We start from the raw sequence: 11,855 nt of genomic DNA, 5'->3' as shown, positions 1-11,855 counted from the left end.
ATATATAGGATTTAGTATCAAACTTTACTTAGAATATCATATCCCCCTCGTATAAGAATCGTATTTGACAAAGAAATTAGTAAAATATAGGATTTAGTATCAAATTTTTACCTAAAATATCATATCCTCCTTGCGTAATATACTTATTCGTCCTCGTATAAGAATCGTATTTGACAAAGAAGTTAGTAAAATATAGGATTTAGTATCTGGGTTACTTTCATTACAGGAGTTGCCACATCAAACTGACTTGATAAGAAGGAAAAATGTGGCAATTTATTGTCTTAAGCTATCTCTATTTTTTTTTAATAATGTAAAGATATATGAAGGTATTAATGCTAATAAAATTTATGTTTCATTTCAGAATGCGCTCTTTAAGATTGATATTTTAAAATGCTGTGTTGTTGCAAATTTTCATTTTACTTAGAATATCATATCCCCCTTGTGTAACATTCGTTTTTGACGTAGCACTTAGTAAATTATAGAATATAGTATCAATTTTTTACCTAGAATATCATATTCCCCACATATAAGAATCGTTTTTGACATAGATGTTAGTAAAGTATAAGATATACTTTTATAGTTTACTTAGAATATCATACCCCCCTTGTATAACATTCGCTTTCGACATAAAACTTAGTAAAATATATTTTATTTAGTATCAAATTTTTACTTAGAATATCATATCCCCCTCGTATAAGACTCGTATTTGACAAAGAAGTTAGTAAAATATAGGATTTAGTACCAAATTTTTACTTAAAATGTCATATCCTCCTTGCGTAATATACTTATTCGGCATAGAACTAAGTTAATTATAGGATATAGTATCAATTTTTTACTTAAATTTTCATATCCCCCTTCTATAAGAATCGTATTTAACAAAGAAGTTAGTAAAGTATAGGATACACTATTATATTTTATTTAAAATATCATATCCCTCTTGTGTAATATTCGTATTCGACATAGAACTTAGTCAATTATAGGATATAATATCAAATATTTACTTAGAATATCATATCCCACTTATATAAGAATCGTTTTTGACAAAGAAGTTAGTAAAATATAGGATATACTATTATATTTTACTTAGAATATTATATTTCCCTTGTTTAACATTCGTTTTCGACATAAAACTTAGTAAAATATAGGATATAGTATCAAATTTTGGTTAGAATGTTATATCCCCTTTGTATAATAATCGTATTTGACATAAAACTTAAGAAATATAGGGTACACTATTATTTTTGACTGAGAATATTATATCCTTCTTGCATAAGAATTTTATTAGATATATAATTTAGTATAATATAGGATATAATATCAATTTTTTACTTTAAATAACATTTATGCATAAATTCAATCTTACTTTTTTACCATTTAGAAACATTGTTTATGTCCGATTATTCTTTCGGACGGCCTAGGTGCACTTCTAAATGTTATAACTTTAAATATCGTCTGCGTTTTCAATGTTCTTATGGGGGATATGATATTCTAGGCGGATAGGATATTCTATTACAAGCCTCTAAGTATAAACCCTGTAAAACATTTATAAAATATATTTCTACAATTTTAGAAAGTAAAAAATATCTATAAAATACATTTTACCAAATCTAGAATATATTAAAAAAAAAAATTAGAGTGACTTTGTTTTGATTAGATCACAGCATATCCAACATATTAAGTAAAAAATAATTTTACGATTGTAATTTCAATTTTTTTTTTGTAAAAAATAATTTATTTGTGGCATTTTTTAAAAAGTAATAAATTGTCTTGACAACCCAGTAAACTCTGTTTACTGTCTTGACAACCCAGTTTTTTTCTTAGTTCTCATCTTAAAAAAATAGAGTTTTGAAAGAAAATTTACTTCAAAATCCAATTAGCGATGAAAAAGAAGTAATCAACTCATGTCACTAAAGATAAATTTTGAAATACATCAACACCATTCTCTTAGAGTTTATTCTCTTCTATTTGCAGTGGATAAACACCAAAAAAAACTAAACTTAAACAAAAAGAGAAACTAACCTTTGCATAAACACCATCATCAGGTTTTTTACTTAAGTCTGCATCTTTTTTTATGATGAAAAACTGAAAACAAACGTGATCAATAGGCAAATGGTACTTCCGAGCAAAGTTTTGAGATACACCTAAACAACAAAGAGACTTTACATTTTAAATAGGTTTTAACATTTTTAAAATAAAAATCTTTTTATGATGTTTACAAACTCTTTTATTGTTTAATAGATATAGAAAAAAAGTGTTTTAAGCTAAACAACTTTAACTTAATTTGGAAAAAAATTTAGAATTTTATTAATAGTTACATTTAAAAAAAATTTGAGAAAAATTAAATTATAAGAAAGATTGATTTCAAAGTCACAACTTCAAAGTTTATACTTAGATAGATTTATTATATATTTTATTTATTAAATACTTTCCTCCCTATAAATATATTTATATTATATACTTATATATAATATAAACAAATTTACTTTATATATTTAATGATTGTGGCATTAAATTTTTGTATGCCATATTCAAATTTAACTATATTTACATGTCAAAACTGTATAAATTTATTTTTTGTATATATGACTTTGTCAAAATTTTATATTTGACAAATTTTACATTGACTTTGTATATTTGACTTTGTCAAAATTTTATATTTTTATTTCGAGAAGATAGACTTGTTTTTATTTCAAATAAATTCGAAACAATTGAAATTATTTCTATCTATATATGATATTAACATCGATTGATCCGAATTGGTTTTCACTAAGTTGTTAATTCAGCAATTGGCTGTATCAATAATTCAGTTAATTTTTTTTTAGTTCAAACTGTTTTTAAATATTGTGATTATAGCTAAGGCAATAAAAACTGTTGGTTGCATATTTAAATAAAAAGTATATATATTAACTAATTCATGTTTTACCAAAATGGAAGTTACTATAACCTACCTGTAAGAAAAGACTGAGTGAAGTAAAATCCAGATATCCAAAACACCTTAGGGATGCCATTATTAATCCAATCATTGAAGAAGTTTAACCTTTTTAATTGAAAACATATACTGTTATAAGTAATAATTATAAATGAAAGTTAAATACAAATAGCAAAAATGAAAAAAAAAAAACCTTTCAAGAAGATCTGCAATATAGCTCCCAAGAGGTTTAAGGGAAGGATAAGACTTGGTTGCCCATGCTGTTGGTATTTTACCTACAAGCATACTGTTAAACATATCCTCTAACTCCGAAGATATAACAACTTGACCCTAAATAAAAAAGCGAGTTTATGAATATTATCAAATTAAAAAAATAAGTAAATAAAAGAGAACACATAAAAATAAACTTTTTTAAATTTTATTGTCTTTGAAAAATAAGTTCAATAAAAATATATAAGTATTATTTTTTTAAATATTTAAATCTTTAGATTTGAAGTAAGTTTACCAATATATAATGATAAGATCAGGTTATAAAAACAATTTATAAATGTTCTAAACAACAAGAAGGTTTAAACAAAGATTTTGCTTATTAAAAACGACAGACAACAGCATGCCCCTGATAGATGCAATTTTATGCAACTTTGCATAAACAGTTGTTTTCAAAATAAGAGGAGTTGATTTCTTTCTTAAACAAAACTATTTTTTCTTTATGTAGATGGAATTGTTGTTTAAATATATTTTATGTATAGGCCAAACATAGTGTTATTATCATTCACAATAAACAAGTAGTGTTTCGCAAACGGTAAAAAATCAAAGAATAAACTTCCAATCTGAATGTTGAAACTTTTTTTTGAGTAATGCAGAAAAAAAAGGTTACCTTAAACACTGCCATCATAAGCATATTCAGTAGGTACCAGAAATTTTTAACTTTTTAAAATTAAAATCAATTGCTTCAAGTGACATGCCTTAATTAGACCATAAAACTATGTGCAAAATAGGAAAGTTGCAGTTAAAACAAGTGTATATTATTTTTTCGCATATGTTCATATTTAATGAAACATAAATATTTTTTTTTTAGTTTTTATAACCTTTTAGACATGTTAAGGTCCTGTAAAAAACTTTTACATAAAAACCATAGAATTAGATAGACTTATTTAAATCAAATATTTATAAAAAAACATGGTTTTAAATGTTGCAAATTTTTATTTTTTTATTTTTTTCAATATCTTCACTTCCAACAAGACTGCAAGCAACAAATATAAAAGTTGGGAGTTACTGGAAGATAAAAGATGAAGTTTTTAGAGCAAGATAACGATTAACAGACTACTCAAATGCTCAAGACTATAACAGGTATATTTTCTGGATCACAAGCTGTAGAAGAGTCTAAGAAGGAAACCACTTTAGATACAGAAGCTGGAGTGATACGAATGCCAAGTAACGGATCAACCTGTTTGACAGCTATATCAGGTAGAACGCAACTAGTGGAATCAAGAGGTGATATTGATAAAAAGTTCTAAGCAAACAATTCAGCTTTGTCTTTAGGGAAGGTGACAAAATCTGAACCTTACAAGAAAGGTGGAATAACAGATTTGCCCTTATTATTGATACTGTTAAAGATTCTCCAGAAGTCACCTGTTTGTTGATAAACTAAGTTTGAATTCACTGATTATTCTTTCATGTGGTTTCGTTTAGCACAACTTCACTCAATTGCCTTTCTCTTTGTTCTATATCGCTCTCATCATCTCAAGACACTTTTTTCGATGTTATTTCTGATCAAATTGACCAACCCTATTTTTCTTTATCCTTCAGCCAATATTGTTGCTGTTGGTAACTTTAATACTCATCACACTGAATGGCTTGGCACTAGTGTCAGTGACTCGGCAGGCATTAAGGCACACAACTTTTGACTTTTTCAATCTCTAACTCAAACTGTCAACTTTCCAACCCGCTTTCCAGACAGCCCAAATCATTTAACTTCTCTTCTCGACTTATGTCTTGTTTCTGATCCTAGTCAGTGCTTAGTTTCTCCACATTTACCCTTAGGTGCTTCTGATCACAGTTTGATCTTTCTGAACTATTATCTCATTTTTCTTTATCATAAGAATCCCCCATCATCAGAATCCCCCCATTGTACCTCTTACAACTACCTTGAAGCTGACTGTGGCTCTTTTCCTGATTTTCTTAGTGAAGTCTTTGGGTAGAAATCTTTAGTCTTCCTACAAATGTACTTCTTACATAACTTTTCAGAAAAACAACTTCAGCGAAACATTTCTCCAGAAACCAGACGTCTATTTACTTTTGCTCGAAACTATTGTAAAAAGGTTTTGTCTAATGCCAAAGCCTGCTAATCTCAGGCCATACAGATTGACAACCCTGACAGATTGAAATTATAAAACCATTTGGGTTTAGATTAAACAGTTAGACAGCAAACATAAAAATTTCAGATACTTAATGGAGAAAAAACAATAGACTTTCAATAAAAAAATTTAGTTTTGTTTACGTTTAATTACTTTTGATGATGCACTTCTTTATAATTCTTCAAAAAAAAAGGTGTGTTCACAGGCGTTTATTTATGATGGTCAAACTTTTTTTTTTTTTTTTTTTTTTTTTTTTTTTTTTTTTATAGATTATTCACCACCCCAAGGCCCGAGGGGGGCCACTACAGTCGAGGAGGCTACTTTTTATTTTTATTTTTTTTTAGTTGTTATTCGTGGTACAACCCTCTCTCAACTCTTTAACTCCGAAACACGAACCTTTCTGAGCAAGGCCGCTGCGCGGAGAAACTAAGTTGAGCGCGGTACTTCCAGGGACGTGGTGGGAGTCGAACTCCGAACCTCTCGCTTATGAAGCGAGCGCTCTTACCACTACACCACTACCGCATTATATACCGCAACTTACTTTTCAAACAAGATAGCTATTTATTAACTTTAAAATTTTTATTTTTGATTCAACTGTTATTTTCTTATTAACTACTTACTCCAGCTTGAGGTAAATTAATGGAAAAAAATTGCTGATACATTAGTTAGCAAGTCAGATGTAGAAGGAGAAGATTAAAAACCATATTGATTGTGTGACAGTAAGTTATTTAACTCAAAATGGGATGTTAGAAATTTGTTGATTAAAGACTCTTCTGCAATTAAAACTAATTACAGAGTCACTCTCGATAACGCGTATACTATTCTACATCTTTAAATCCATTTTGTGTAGAATTAAATTTAGAACACACTCTTCACACTGTTAAGCAAACTGACTATAAACTGTTATTAAAAGTTGGATAATAGGAGTCTTGGGTAAATAGAAATAGGTTTTTTAATATAAAGCAAATGCTAGAGTTTGACAAAAACACACATTTTTAACTATTACAAAGTTTTTTTTATATACTGAACTATAGGTTTAAGTTGATAAAACTAAGATGTTAAGGTGTATTAAAAGCCCCTCAATTTTACCATTTCGCCCCATTTATGACTAAACTCTTAAATAAAAATTTTTTTTTCATCTAAACAATAGTTCCCAACTTGTGGGCTGTAACCCAAATGGGGGTTGTCTGACAATTTGTCAGGGGTCCCTATCAATTATAAAAAAATTTGTAACAAAAAAAAAATGGCGCCTATAAAGTTTATAAATAAAATCAGATATAAATAAAATCAGATATATATCTTTATAAATAAAAGAAGTCAAAAAACATAATAGTTAACTGTAAATACGCAGTGATTTAGGAGCAACCCTATTAATTGATTTAGGAGTTTTTATTTTTTGTTAGGGTCACCACAACTTGGCAAATGTTATTAAGGAGTCGCAACATCAGAAAGGTTGAGATTGCTATTTTAAGACAAATACATTAACATGAAAGTTTTGTTTGCATGGTACAATATAAAACCTCATGGTCTCTTTACTACTCAATTTCTAGATATTCTTCATTCTGGCAGTTTTAAAAGCTAGTTCTCTTCAAAACAAGGCTGCAAGCAACTACTATTAAATTGAGAGTTTATAGAAAACAAAAAACTACAATAAAGAGCAAACATGGGAGAAAGTTCCAAGGCATTGATAAGCAACGGAAAAAATAGACTTATAAAAATTTTTAGAACACAAAGGGACAGATACAGTAAAAGTATGCAACTTAGCTGAGTGATGGGTTAAACAAGGATGAGTTTATGATGGAGTGATTTGGAGTTGATAGCTCAGTTGATCACTGATCATGGTAGTATTTGTAGAAAAGAGACAGTGATGCAACCTTATGACATTGGGACAGTGGCTTAGGCTTGAAAAGTAAAGCAGGTACAACTGCATTTACTATGCATTTTTGAACAATATCTAAAAGAATATGAGCATCATTAAAAGAATCAACCTGAATATGAAAACAGTATTCCATACGTGAACAATTAAGAGATTTATAGAGATAGAGAATGAAATCAGAAAAAAGAAAAATATCAACACAATGGAGAGAAACAACCTTAGTAGATGTTAACTTAGCAACGGATAGTATATATCGTTTCCAAGAGGACTCAGTAAGAGAGTTGCTTGCCGTTTCTATATGATCAACAAGTAAAGATTTTTTGTCAAGACAAGAGTATGGTTGAGTAATCAGCAAATAGAGCAACTTGAGATGTAAGGTTGCCAGAAAGATCATTACTTGGGATCGAGTTATGATCTTCCTGAAGATTAGAACTTTATGGAACCCCAATAATTATTGGAAATAAAGAAGAGTGATGGCCTTTGAGGATAACTTTATTACTGCAGTCAGAATAAAAAAAGATTTAATAATCTCAATACTTCTCCAAGATACTTAGAAGTCTGACTGAATAATAGTCAGAGTGTCCTCCAGAGTTTATCAAAATTAAAAATAACTACAGATGCCAGAAAAACAAGATTAAGTTTAGTATTCATTCCAGTCCAGATAATAGTTAATATAAAATATTAGCATAGAGAGAATTTAAAAGATTCCTGGAGAACAGTTTTGTATTCTTATGTAAGATGATAGAAATTTTGGCTGGACCGCAAGCTGTAGAAAAGTTTAATTTAAAAATGAATAAATCTGCTTTTTTCAAAATCAAGCAACAAAAAGTTGGATTATTTTGAAGAAACTGACAAAAAGAAGATTTCAAAACAGCAAATCATGTTAAATAGAATCTTTTAATTTTAGATAAATTAAAAGATTAGTGTGAATCCTATATACAAAAACAGATTTCATGCTTATATGTCTGATATAGTTTTAGCTGTAGTTTATAAACAACATGAAAATGTTTTTTTGGAAAGAATAAAATGTTAAAATTGTTATATAATTTTTTAAATTACATTTTTATAACTACAATGCTTAGAAAAATTAATTTATTTTTAGCTAGTCTGTGACTCTTATAGATCTGAGCCATCTTGCATTTAAGAGCCTATTGCTATGCTATTGATTGTTAAATATAAATACATTACAATGTAAACATTATTTATTTATTATTTATTATACATTATTTATATAAATTACATAACAGATTTATGTAAACTGCATAATACATTTATGTAAATTAAATAATTGATTAATGTAAATTAACCGTCCCTCGTAGTACCGCGCTCAACTTGTTTCTCTGCGCAGCGGCCTTGTTTGTCAAGTTTTGTGTTTCAGAGTTATAGAGTTGAGAGAGGGTTATAACCACAATTAAGTAGCCTCCTTGTCTGTAGCGGCCTTCTGGGCCTTGGGGAGGTGAATTAATAAAAAAAATAAAAAAAATAAATAAAAAATAACACATTTATGTAAATTGCATATTACTTTTATTTAATATCTGAATTCTTTTATAATCATGATGACCATGATGATCATCATGATGATTATGATGATAATGATCACAATGATGATGATTATTATGATCATCATTATCATGGTAATCATGATCATGATGATAATGATCCTAATGATGATGACAAATCATCATTAGGATCATTATCATAATGATCATGATTGTCATCATCAATGATCATAATGATCGTGAAGACGATGATCATAATAAACATGATGATAATGATCATTATCATGATTATCTTCATGATTATCATGATGATGATACTTATGATGATGATCATCATAATTATCATTATTAATGATGACAATGATGATAAACATGATGATTATGATGATCATGATCATAATCATGATCATCATAATGATGATGATGATGAAGACGATCATGATGATGATCATTATGATTATAATGATCATTCATGATGATGATCATCATCATGATGATCATGATAATGATGATCATTATGATGATCATCATTATTATTGACAAACTTGTGTAAGAAACAAAAGTTGACAAAAATTTAAGTCTAAAAAAAAAAGAAAAAATAAGTTTTCTGATAAAAATGATGGTGATAATAATAATAATAATAAAAGTCTACCTTAATAACCTTCTGAATATCAACTAATGAAGTGCGGACAACCTTTATTAAACAATTAAATCGAATTAACTCTTGTTTGAGAAAAGTATTCATTGACTCTTCATAACAAACTGGAAACTTTTTCACTACACTAGTTAAATTACATTCTTGTGGAAACTTTGCTAGTATACTGTCAGCTAAATCAGATACTGAGTCAGCAGTTGACTTACCAGGTCCACTAGATTGACGAGGCAGAGACAGTAGAATTTTATCAAATAACTAAATTCAAAATTTAAAAAACGACTTTTTTTTAACAAGAATATTTAAAAAAGTATGAATTTTTTTTACATCTTGAGTTTCCTTTTGTTCTTTTGTGATATCAGCATTCTCATGAAGACCAAAAACTTCAGGATTAGATAATATTGGAAGTGCTCTTATGTACTCAACATATGTTTCAAGACCAATTTTATTGGGGACAAAATAAAGTCCACTTGGTGAAAAACTAAAAAATTTTTCAGTGATGTAGTAACATAACTGTAGAAACAAATATTAGCAATATATACTTAAAAATTTTATATAGACAAAAATCATAATAAAAAAATTATATATACTATAAGAATTATAGTAAAAAAATTATACATGCTATAATAATTATAATAAAAAATAATTAAAAAAATATATATATACTATAATAGTTATAATAAAATAACTTGTATTTACCAATATTGATCAACACTATACACTTTTTCACAAACAAAATTTTTAAGTAGAGAGAGTAACAATCTACGATCTTTATCATCAGTAACTCTTCCACCATAATGACATTCACCAAACAAATACACCAGAGCATCCAATGGAACGACATTGTAATCATTGAGAAACATCTATTTAAAAAAAATGACAATTAAAAAAAATCTAATAATTTAAAAAAATTAAATAAAGGATTATAAACCTGCAACTGTCTCATACTGATGCGTAAGTCAGACTCATTAAACTCATAAGGTATGTTCCATACTAGCGAACCAAAATTTCGTCTTTCTTGAACCAAAGCATGAAAAAAGCACAATTCGAACAGCATTTTTTCCCATTGCAGCAACTATGAATGTAAAAATAAAATAAAAAAAGTCACTTTAAACTGTAATTAGCATTATTTTACTTTAACTCAGAAAGTATTCATCAATAGTATGAGATAGAAATCAACAAATAAAAAGATTCTTGATGGTACCAAAACAAAAATATTGAAAAAGTTGCTTCAATATTCTATAATGAAAAAATCAATTCTAAAAACGAAAATGTTACCTTGTTGCAGCTACTATAAAATTCATTGTCTGATATGGGATCATTAGTGTATGATCTAAGTAAATTTGCCCTTATTCCCTTTGGAGGCTCATTAGTCAATTTAACACCTTTAAAAGTAGAAAAATTTGAATTAATATAACATTCAACAAAAAAAAAGCATTAACTATCCAAACATGAATTAAAAGCTAGTTAAAGTTATAATATACATTCACTGGAAGTCAAAGCTCTACTAAAACTTGTATATAAATTTGATTTATAAACCTATAAGATTCATTCCTAGCTTTTTTTATTACTATTTGGTTAATTATATTATTTGGTTAAACCTTTAACTTTGGTAGAAAAACCTTTTAAGACATTTGAAAAAATCTCTTGAAAAAAAATTATTTGAAAAATATGTTTGCATTTTCATATTAACTAAGAAAACATACCAATTTCTAAAATAGATACAGGGAAACTTGGCGATGGGTAACTTGTTAACCATAACCTAAAATTGGGGTGAGTATTTTCTGGAATTATATCTTGTTCACAAATCTTTTCAAGAGTTGGCATCCAACTTGTAGCTACATGGCAATTTTGCAGAACAACCCAGGTCCCATTTTTCAAAGCCAACTGAATCATTTTATACGCAATTGGACCCTACAACCATATAAAAAAAACTATAAATCAATTTTATCTTTTTTATAAAAACATAATGATGAAAAAAATAATAAGTTGTTTATTTAAAGTTTAGCTAACCATTAATGTAATTGAATTTAATTCTCATACTTGTCCTTGTCCGAGAGATATGCATTGAGTCATATCTCCACCAAAACCTCTTTCTTCTGCAAACTTTTTTAAAGCAGCCATAGGATCAGCACCAGGAGAAAGAACAAATATTAATGGAGTAGTATTGTTTGCATCACTAAAGCCTAATGGCAAGTTAAATGTTGGAGGTTCAATGTAAAATGCACCCATAGTAACAATAATGAAATCCTAGCAAATAAATGTACAAATGTCTTGTGACAAAAAGTCAATACATTTTAAACAAAACTATAAAAATACAATGACAAAAATAAAACATGAAAAAAATATTAAAAAAAAGTTATACCTGTATAGCTGGAATAATTTTATCTGGTCTGATGCAGCGCAATACTGCAAGCCTGAAAAAAATATTTTAAGATAAAAAATCAAAACCACTTTGTCAAGGGGTCTGTTTTAAGCTGCATATTTTATTGAATTAGATCAGAGTATTAAAACATATTTTAATATAAGTGATATATATTCT

The 11,855-nt window shown here is 27.8% G+C and overlaps 1 protein-coding gene across 1 annotated transcript in view; it reads right to left on the bottom strand.

Annotated features, from left to right (window-relative positions):
• Positions 1-1,469: 1,469 nt before the first annotated feature.
• Positions 1,470-11,855, bottom strand: part of LOC136083005 (dynein axonemal heavy chain 3-like) — a 65,720-nt gene continuing 55,334 nt past the window's right edge. The window contains 12 exon segments of the mRNA XM_065802416.1: positions 1,470-1,532; positions 2,020-2,141; positions 2,949-3,037; positions 3,123-3,259; positions 9,314-9,571; positions 9,641-9,794; positions 10,013-10,176; positions 10,245-10,388; positions 10,592-10,698; positions 11,020-11,227; positions 11,357-11,563; positions 11,679-11,730. Of these exon segments, the coding sequence (XP_065658488.1) occupies positions 1,470-1,532; positions 2,020-2,141; positions 2,949-3,037; positions 3,123-3,259; positions 9,314-9,571; positions 9,641-9,794; positions 10,013-10,176; positions 10,245-10,388; positions 10,592-10,698; positions 11,020-11,227; positions 11,357-11,563; positions 11,679-11,730 (1,705 nt within the window).

Source organism: Hydra vulgaris, chromosome 08, assembly GCF_038396675.1.
Source record: "Hydra vulgaris chromosome 08, alternate assembly HydraT2T_AEP".
Taxonomy (NCBI): domain Eukaryota; kingdom Metazoa; phylum Cnidaria; class Hydrozoa; order Anthoathecata; family Hydridae; genus Hydra; species Hydra vulgaris.
The sequence above is the reverse complement of the archived record's forward strand: the minus strand, read 5'-3'. Positions and strand labels throughout refer to the sequence as shown.